Here is a 9,665-nt window from a genome sequence, read left to right as displayed (position 1 = left end):
GGCACAGGGTGTCAGACCAAGAAATGGTTTCCCCATGGTCCCAGTGATGGCTGTCAGTGCGAGTGTTACAAAAAAGACGGGATAGTCATTGAGGGTAATGAAGGGGACAAAACCCCAAATCTGATGACAGGTTAAGAATAGAATGGGAAGAGTAAGTCATCTGGCTCAGGAACTAGGGACCCTCTATTCCCTCAAACGTCTGCGTTTCAGCCTCTCTGACAAAGCCCTTGCCAGTGTTGGAAGCCAGGTGGGCACCCTGGAAGAGGAGGCAGAGGGGGATGGGGGAGGGGGGTTGGGCGGGGAACTTGGTGACTCACGTCGGCCCTGTCCACAGGTCGACCATGGTGGCCGGGACCCGCTGTCTTCTAGCGTTGCTGCTTCCCCAGGTCCTCCTGGGCGGCGCGGCCGGCCTCATTCCTGAGCTGGCCCGGAGGAAGTTCGCAGCGGCGTGGGGCCGTTCCTCGTCCCAGCCCTCGGACGACGTCCTGAGCGAGTTTGAGTTGCGGCTGCTCAGCATGTTCGGCCTGAAGCAGAGACCCACACCCAGCAGGGACGCCGTGGTGCCCCCCTACATGCTGGACTTGTACCACCGCCACTCGGGCCAACTGGGCGCGCGCGCCTCAGACCACCGGCTGGAAAAGGCAGCCAGCCGCGCCAACACGGTGCGCAGCTTCCACCACGAAGGTGAGGCGCCGAACAAGGAGTGAGAGCGGGGACCCGGGCGAGTCACCCTGCAAAGCCCTTCCCCATAGGACAGACTGCAAACATCCGTAGAGGGACAATTTGGCCAGGGCGCAGCGACGCTTCCACCTCTGCCGCCTCTGTATGGTCCTTTCAGATCCAGGCTTAAAGCATTGCTAATGCACTGTGTGTGGTGGGGAGCCAGGGATTCCCCTTTGCTAAGTCCGCACCCTTTTCCTGGCTTACTGCCAGAAGGGCGACTCCTCCCCCCAGCAACTAGAGAGAAATCAAGTGATGGGGAAGAAGAGGGCAAAAGGCATGCCCCTAGTCAGCTAAACATGCAAGAATGCGGTAAGGGGAGGAGAGGGGGACCGATTGAGATTTTAAGTCTCTTTGGAAGCCCTTGCCCTATAAATCTGCTTCTCCTGTTTAAGCCAGGGTTTCAGGCTAGACAGAGCCAAAGGGAGAATTTTCAGAAATGGTATTTAAAAAATCAAAGCCCAGAGCCCCAAAGTCTTTCTAATTTACAGTTGATATAGGCCTGGTTTGGAAGATTTTGAATCCCTATCTAATCCCCGTGAGAGATCAATTCCACAATCAATCTTATTGTTTCCACAATGACTTTCTTGTTAGTTTGCTTCAGTCTGATACAGGCTCAGGGTAGAAGCAAGGCAAGGCTTCAGATAAAAGGTTTTGCAGCAGCTGCCTGTTTTCCTGCCTGTGCACTGAAATGTGGATTTTTTTTTTTCTTTTATGATACTGAATGTAGTTTGTTAAGGTAGGACATTTCTGCTTGTTTCATCAGAAAGGCATTTAGTGGATTTGAAATGTATTAGAGCAGCTTTTGAGAGCTGCTGTACCTAGGTTCTTAGAGCAATTAGTCAAAAACATGTTCCACCTCAGTTCTTTTTCTGTTTTTCTAAATGCCCCTTTGGCTTCACAAATTCTAAACAGAGCACAGGTTTCTTCAAGTTCTGGAAATAAGTACAAACTTGCATGTCCCAGAGCAGTCACTTGTTAGGATATTGGGAAGTTGGGAATAAAGTTCCCTGTTGCTTACCTTGCTGTACTGAGGAGGTGTATTTCAAGTTGAAATCTACATCAGACATAAACAAATCGGAAATGTCAAGGCCACATATTCTGCCAGTGTGAGTTATGACTTGGGAGAACTCTGGTTGCTGGTGGTAAAAAGCCTTCGAGGCAGGTCACAGAACAAAGTTACTGCTTTATTGAGGCATCTCTGCATTAAAAAGGGAATAGTTGCCACTGAGTCAATTCTAACTCATGGTGATCCCTGTATGTCACAGCAGAACTAAGCTCTGTGGACTTTCCAAGGGCTGATTTTTCAGTAGATTGTCAGACTTTTCTTCAGAGGTGTCTTTGCATCTTGCATCCCCAGTCTTTAGTTAGCAGCTTAGCAGCTGAGCACATTAACTGCTAGTACCACCCAGGGACTCCCATGAAGGGAACACAGAGTTGTTAAATCAACTCATTTGCACACATCTTGGAAGTGAGGTACTCTCTGCTAGCAGAAATCGTATTTGCAAAGCAGTAAGATCTCATTCCACTCCTTCACATTTCAGATTTCACCACTGAAAGCAGAAATTGTCTATCATGTGCAGAAATATTGTCATTTGTGTACATTCTGTCACCCTAACCCTAGGATGATAGTTGAAGCATCCTTTCTAGTTGATGGTGATTAGAAAGGGTTAGAAAAGTGACAAGAATAGCTGTCTGGCTACCTCCTGGAAGTTTAATATAGAAATCTTAAAGAATTTTAATATTTATCTTTAAGGCCAGGAAGATTCTGTGCATCTCTTATAATTTAAAAGGAAGATCATTTTAAGTTACTTGACATTGAAAGTGTCAGTGCCATGATGCTTCACCAGTGAAGTCTGCATATTTCTCATTCTTCCTCCAGAAGTGGCTTGATTAAAACTAAACAGGCTAGAAATTAATTTGAGTGCCCTAGTTCAATTTAAGCATGCTTGACTTTACAAGACAGAATTTGTATCTTTAAAAGGATAAATGGTATACAGACATAGACAGAAGTTACCAACTTGCAGTAAGTTCAGCTCTTTGTGTAACTGGATGACAGAAAAACTGTAATTTTTGCCCCAGTTTTTTTGTTTTGCCTACTATATCATCATTAGATTACATATAGTGCTTTTTTAAGATCTTTTTTTTTTGTTGTGTAACGCAGGATTTGAGTTTCATAAATATCTTTATGCCATGCATCCAGCTAAAAAACCTAGTAAATAATGGGATTAAGATTACTTGCTCAAGAGTGTAATTTGGTTTATGCTTCATTAATGGTATCCCACTGCCAGCCAGTTGTTTCCGACTCATATCGACCCTAGAGGAAAGAATAGAACTGCTCCATAGGGTTTCCAAGGCTGTAAATCTATGGAAGCAGACTATCTCATCTTTCTTCATGAAGCAGCTGGTGGGTTCAAATTAATGACTTTTGGTTAGCAGCTGAATGCCTTCAACATTGGTACCATCTTTTCATTAAATGGTAAAGGCCTCCTATTGTAAGAATTATCTGTTGGCTTTATTTGTGGGTGGGAGCCAGATGGTTTGATAGAATCACTAGACCAGAGATGAGATAAGAGATACCATGATAAAGTTCTTTTCAGCCAGTGTGAAGATAATGGGAACTTACGGTAGGCGATGTGAGACAAAATTATCAGTTATCATTTTTCCTACTGACCTTTCTAAATTGTGGTCTAGTCCTTTCTATGGTAGCTTTTATTTGGGAGAGAGCTCATGCTTTGCTCATTTTTTTTTAAGTCACTGAAAAATGCTTAAACCACACAGGCATTTTAGAATTACTGTTGAGGATACAAAAATCTCTTCTCCAGCTGGAATGAGTGTTTTGTGCTTTGCTGTGGTAAGAAACATTGAAACTGGCTTACTTAATCGGTCCCACAAAAAATCTTTATGCTTTTCTGTCACATCACAATAGAGAAGGGCCACATGCTTGTTCTCCAGTCTCTGAGGGACACTGTCTTACTTTTGCATGAAATAGCTGAATTATTTTCTTCTATGACTAAAGCTTTCAGATAGCACCCACAAATTTAATTATCTTGAAAACATCATATAATAGAAAAGTCAAATGGCCATTGTCCTGCGGAGGAGAACTTTTGCTACAAATTCCCAGTACACCCAAAGGATCTGGGCATAGAGACCTCTGAAACCAGTACTTTTCCTGGTGTCCTTTCCTAGGCCCACAGGTGTTTTCAGTGTGGTTGCAATAAGCCGTTAAGTACCATAGTCATTCTACTTGGAAATGCTCACTGGAGTTGAGGCTTCAGTGCTTGATTATAGTTCCTTGGCACTAATATTTTCTGTTCTACCTATTCACTCCTAAATTCTCTTTTGATTCTTCTTGTTGAATTGTTTTTGTCTTTTAGACTTGCCCTGTGCGTATTTCACTAGGCAGTCAGATGGTAACAAGAGGGAATTCACTCTGTCCTTCCCAGGTATTGTAGTCAAGTTAGTCAGAAGCCAAATGGGTGTTAGTGATGCTGACCGTGCTGTTGCCTTTAGTTGCCACTTCCTTCATTTCTTACTGAAAGATGCCTGATTAGTTTTAACCCTTAGTATTTTTTTTTTTCTCCTTGGTACATCAGTTTTCTGTTACTTTATATTCTAGAATTTTTAGCCACTTTGATTTATTTTAGGGAAGATTTTAGTGATTTCCCAGGACCCTCAGATTTTTGGTTGTGGTTCTAATGGACATTTTCTGACCAAGAAGTGTTGCAAAATTCTCAACAGACCAATAAGTCACTTTCAGCTTAAACTCAGCATACTTTAGGAAAAATAAAGTTGCTGTTGAGTTTGACTTCAGATAATGTTGTTGTCATTAGCGTGTCAGGGTATAACTGTGCTCTGCTTTTTCAGAAGTAGATAGACTGGGATTTCTTCTGAGGCACCTCTGGGTGGATCCAAACCTTTGGCCTATTTGGTTATCACCCAGGTGCATTAACTGTTTGTGCCACCCAAGAATTCCTTAGGGGAAAAGGGAGCCACAGAATATGGTGGTTCTAAACAAGATGTCCCAGAGGAACTGTCTTTTCCGCTCATTTATTTCTGTCCACTACCTGAGTAGTCTGTTTCTATCCTTTCAGTTAGGACAGGATGCAACCCATAGTTTTTAGTGTATTACATATAAATCTGTTCCCTGATGGTGGTAATATTTGCTTGAGTTTGTGACTCCTTCCTTACATTAGGTAAGACACGCTGATGATGCTTAGAAACTTGGCATCTGCTATACTTTTTTCCCTAGTTCTGCTCTTCATTTATGACCTCTGTGACCTTAGGCAAGTAACTTAACCTCTCTGAGCTCTATTTCATTTAAAAAATAAAAATAGTCCATCTCTAATTGGTTTGTGAGCTATTTCCTAGCAAGGCATTCGACCTGGCACATGAAAATCATTCAGCAAACATTAGTTATCATCATCATGAGTTTTTTTTGTTTTTGTTTTTTTTTTTTCCTTAATTTATGTCATATTCTGCCCTTGTCTAGGGAAGAAGAAGACAAAGTGGACACAGACTGGCTAGTTTAGATAAAGGTTGAGAAAATGCAGCCCTATCTTTTGGATTTTTTTTTTTTTTCCCTTTTTCCTTTTATTGTTATGAAAACATACCCGACAAGACATTTGCCAACAGAACAACTTCCACATTTATAGCTTCTTGTTGTTGTTATGTGCCGTCGAGTCGGACCCGACTCATAGAGCCCCCTCCTTGAGTTTCTGAGGCAGTATCACTACAGACGTAGATTGCCCCATCTTCCTTCCGAGGAGTGGCTGGTGGGTTTGAACCACCAGCCTTCTGGTTAGCAGTCAAGTGCCTTAGGCACTACGCTACCAGAGCTTCTAATTTATAGCTTAGGGACGTCAATTACATTTTTCATGTTGCGCCACCATTATTGCTATCCTTTTCCTCTTTTGGATTTTCTGAGGTAGATAAATAGTGTCAATGATCAATTTAAGACTTCATATTTTCTTTTTTTGGAGGAGATTACAGATGTCATCATCACTTTAATTTTCTTTCCCACATTTTTGTAAACACAGCTTCCTCCATTTGGCTAAGGAATCCATTTGGCTAAGGCTTAAGAATTCAGGTACAAGATAGGCCAGAACCTTCAAGTCCCCTGGCAAATTTGGCTTATTCAACAAGGAATATTTACAGACCTTTAACAACTATATAAACCTCCAAAACATAATGTCATGTACTAACATAACATATTTTGAGAAACTCTGATGGCGTAGTACCTAAGGCATTTGATTGCTAACCGGAAGGCTGGCAGTTCAAACTCACCAGCTACTCCGTCAAAGGAAGACTGAATTTACTTCTGTAGTGATACTGCCTCAGAAACCCAAAGGGGGTTGCTGTGAGTTGGAATTGACTCAATGTCAGTGAGTTTTGTTTTTTGGTTATTTCATGCTTGCTGACTTTTTTTTTTTTTTTTTTTTTGTGGAGGGAGGTGCCACAAATAGGGTATATATGCATATTTATTTATAACCTCTCCTTTTTCCTTATATATGTGCATTAATGCCTTGGAAACCCAAGGAGGGGTTGCTATGAATCAAAGTCAACTCGATGGCAGTGAGTTTTTTTTGGTTGCAATTGTGATTTCTCTGGGTACTTTCATTAATATAGCTCTTCCACAAACACCCTGTATAGTTTTTCCTTCCTCTGCTTTTACAGAAAATTGAATGTTCTTAGGTGTTCTGGTATCAGAAGTCTGTAGCTCAGGTGCATGGCAGGCTTTGGGATCATTGAAATCTGTGGGATGATGGCGGATTTTCACCTTACTTCTTTTCCTCTGATAGCTCTTGATTTTGGCTGAAAAAGTCCTTCCAGCAGAAACATCAGAGGGTTCTTGAGAAGAGGGAAGGGAGCCTTAGACACAACCATTGATACTTGTTGGAAGCTACCCAGAGGACCCCTGAATAGATCAACCAGTTGCCTTCAAGTCGTTTCTGACTCATGATGAACCCTGTGTGCGTAGAGTAGAACTGTGTACTATAGAACTTTCAATGGCTGATTTTTTTTTTCTTGTTTTGAGGAAGCAGACTGCCAGGTACCTCTGGGTATACTCAAACCTATCAAGCTATGTTATATTATATTGTTACATGTTGTCGAGTCGGACGGGACTCATAGTGACCCCTCCTCGGGTTTCCGAGGCAGTATCACTACGGAAGTAGATTGCCCCATCTTCCTCCCGAGGAGTGGCTGGTGGGTTTGAACCGCCAGCCTTCTGGTTAGCAGTCCACTGCCTTAGCCACTATGCTGCCAGAGCTCCTTATCAAGCTATAGTCATTTGAATAAGTAAAGCATCCTTTAAGACCTTGCTTGACCCTCAAAAATGTGGTCCACACAGCAGCCACATCACCTGGGTGCTTGCTAAAAGTACAGACCCTTAGGCGCCACACCAGGCCTGTGAATCAGAATCCACAGTCAGTGTCTTGTGCACATTACAGTCTGGGCAGCACTGCATTAAGCCGTTACACCATCATTTGGCATCTTGGAACAAATGCTTCCACTGGGCTTGTGAAGATGACTTGCTTTGATGGTAAAGATTTGCAGGTAGAACCTTTGAATGAAGGCTCTGAACTTAGAGCTGTTTGTCTTGAGGAAAAATGCAACCACCAAATTAATGAAAACATACTCTCCATTTATAATGATGTGGAACTATGGCAAAATAGCTTTTGTTGAGAACTTAGGTTGGGATCCTTTCTGAAGTAGGTACATTTTTTGATAGTGAAATGACAGGATGTGGTAAACTTGTTAGTTATCGTGGAGACCCTGTGTGTGGAGTGAAACTGCTGCATTCGGTTTTCAAGACTGACCTTTCGCAAGCAGATCACTGGGCCTGTCTTCCAAAACGCTTCTGGGTGGATTTGAATTGCTAAACTTTTGGCTAATTGTTGAGAGCTCAACCATTTGCACCATCCAGGAATTACCTGTAGTGAACATAGAAGAAAATAAGCTGAAATAGCTCAAATTCTAGAGCCTCTCACTACCAATTTGATGATGTTGTATCTTGGGTGATTTCCAGTCTTCAAGCATTCAGAATGCTATGTTAATTTTCTCTGCTCCTTAAAATTGAATTTCCAGTATCTTAAATTCCTGTTTTGAAATAATAATGAATGTGAAATGACAATTGTGAAATAGAATGAGATTATTCCTTATTTCATGAATTTCAAGGATATTTTGTAAATTTCCCTTGGTCTATCCTGTATTCTATCATGTTTTTACTATGGTTTCATTGAAAAAAAAAAAAAGACAAAGAAAAGCAGAAGATAGTCATTCTTTTCTTTCTCCTGCAAAACATCTAAAATGGGATTTTGATTATTGAGGTCATAAGGAGGTGAGAGAACAGGCCACAGTAGGGAAGCTATTTTCTTGAGATTGTTTGGCTTTAATTACTACAGTGTCCTAGTACCATTCATACATTTCCAAAGAAATAGATCCCTATAAATACCTTTGTCTCTGGCCTTTTGAGTAAAATAGTAGGGTGTGCTTTGCAAAATGTCATTGTTGATGTTGAGTTTCAGAGTCTTTAATTAGGAAACTGAAATCTGTATATCGAGATTTGTAAATCATCTAAATTGCAGAGTAATGTTTTAGAATAATGCTTAAGGGATTGACATTAAAGCCTTACTTTTTTTTTTTTAAAGAAATGCAATAATTTCCTCAAATCCTCACTCATTAGACCTCTACTAACTACAATACTGAAATTGTTTTTTTTTTTTTCCCTCAAGTCTGAATTCCAGAGAAATGCTTCACCATTTTCCCCATTATTATAGCCACCTGGAAGCAGAGTTCATGTATTAGAGATCAAAAGCATTATAGTGAATTTATGGAATTCTGTTTCATGGTACGCATGTTGACATGAACACATAGAAAAGGAGACTCCTATGTTTATGGGGACATTTTTATTTTCTGGCTACAAACTTTTACATGGGTTAAATTAAAGCCTGAAATGTTAAAAAAAAAAATTCTCATATATAATCATACATAGTTGTCATTACTTACCTCACTGACTGATTTTTTTTTTCTTTTTAAATCTTTTTGTATTATTAGAATCTTTGGAAGAACTTCCAGAAACAAGTGGGAAAACAGCCCGGCGATTCTTCTTTAATTTAACATCTATCCCCACTGAGGAGTTTATCACCTCAGCAGAACTTCAGGTTTTTCGGGAACAGATGCAGGAAGCTTTGGAAAACAGTAGCAGTTTCCATCACCGAATTAATATTTATGAAATTATAAAACCTGCACCAGCCAACTCAGAATTCCCCGTAATGAGACTTTTGGACACCAGGCTGGTGAATCAGAATGCAAGCAGGTGGGAAAGCTTTGATGTCACGCCTGCTGTGATGCGGTGGACCGCGCAAGGACATGCCAATCACGGCTTTGTGGTGGAAGTGACCCACTTAGAGGAGAATCAGGGTGTCTCTAAGAGACACGTTAGGATTAGCAGGTCTTTGCACCAAGATGAACACAGCTGGTCACAAATAAGGCCATTGCTAGTAACTTTTGGCCATGATGGAAAAGGACATCCTCTCCACAAAAGAGAAAAGCGTCAAGCGAAACACAAACAGCGGAAACGCCTTAAGTCCAGCTGTAAGAGACACCCTTTGTATGTGGACTTCAGTGACGTGGGGTGGAATGACTGGATCGTGGCACCGCCAGGGTATCACGCCTTTTACTGCCATGGGGAATGCCCTTTTCCCCTGGCAGATCACCTGAACTCCACTAATCACGCCATTGTTCAGACGTTGGTCAATTCAGTTAATTCTAAGATTCCTAAGGCATGCTGTGTCCCAACAGAACTCAGTGCTATCTCCATGCTGTACCTTGATGAAAATGAAAAGGTTGTATTAAAGAACTACCAGGACATGGTTGTGGAGGGTTGTGGGTGTCGTTAGCACAGCAAAATTTTATATGTGTGTGTGTGTGTGTGTGTGTGT

General features: G+C 41.5%; 1 protein-coding gene across 1 annotated transcript; it reads left to right on the top strand.

Annotated features, from left to right (window-relative positions):
• Positions 1-341: 341 nt before the first annotated feature.
• BMP2 (bone morphogenetic protein 2) lies at positions 342-9,623 on the top strand. The gene is made up of 2 exons (XM_007952470.2): positions 342-684; positions 8,779-9,623. Exons 1-2 carry the CDS (start codon positions 342-344, stop codon positions 9,621-9,623), a joined length of 1,188 nt encoding a protein of 395 aa, XP_007950661.1.
• The last annotated feature ends 42 nt before the right edge of the window (positions 9,624-9,665 follow it).

The sequence above is a fragment of the Orycteropus afer genome, unplaced genomic scaffold, assembly GCF_000298275.1.
Source record: "Orycteropus afer afer isolate SDZICR_OR568_19922 unplaced genomic scaffold, OryAfe1.0 scaffold00340, whole genome shotgun sequence".
NCBI classification, from domain to species: Eukaryota; Metazoa; Chordata; class Mammalia; order Tubulidentata; family Orycteropodidae; genus Orycteropus; species Orycteropus afer.
Note: the sequence above shows the minus strand (reverse complement) of the source record. Positions and strands in the feature narration are given on the sequence as shown.

Coding starts and splice junctions, on each gene's coding strand:
- BMP2 (XM_007952470.2), top strand. CDS start 342: ATGGTGGCCGGGACCCGCTGTCTTCTAGCGTTGCTGCTTCCCCAGGTC. Junction 685..8,778: donor GCGCAGCTTCCACCACGAAG/GTGAGGCGCCGA, acceptor TTGTATTATTAG/AATCTTTGGAAGAACTTCCA.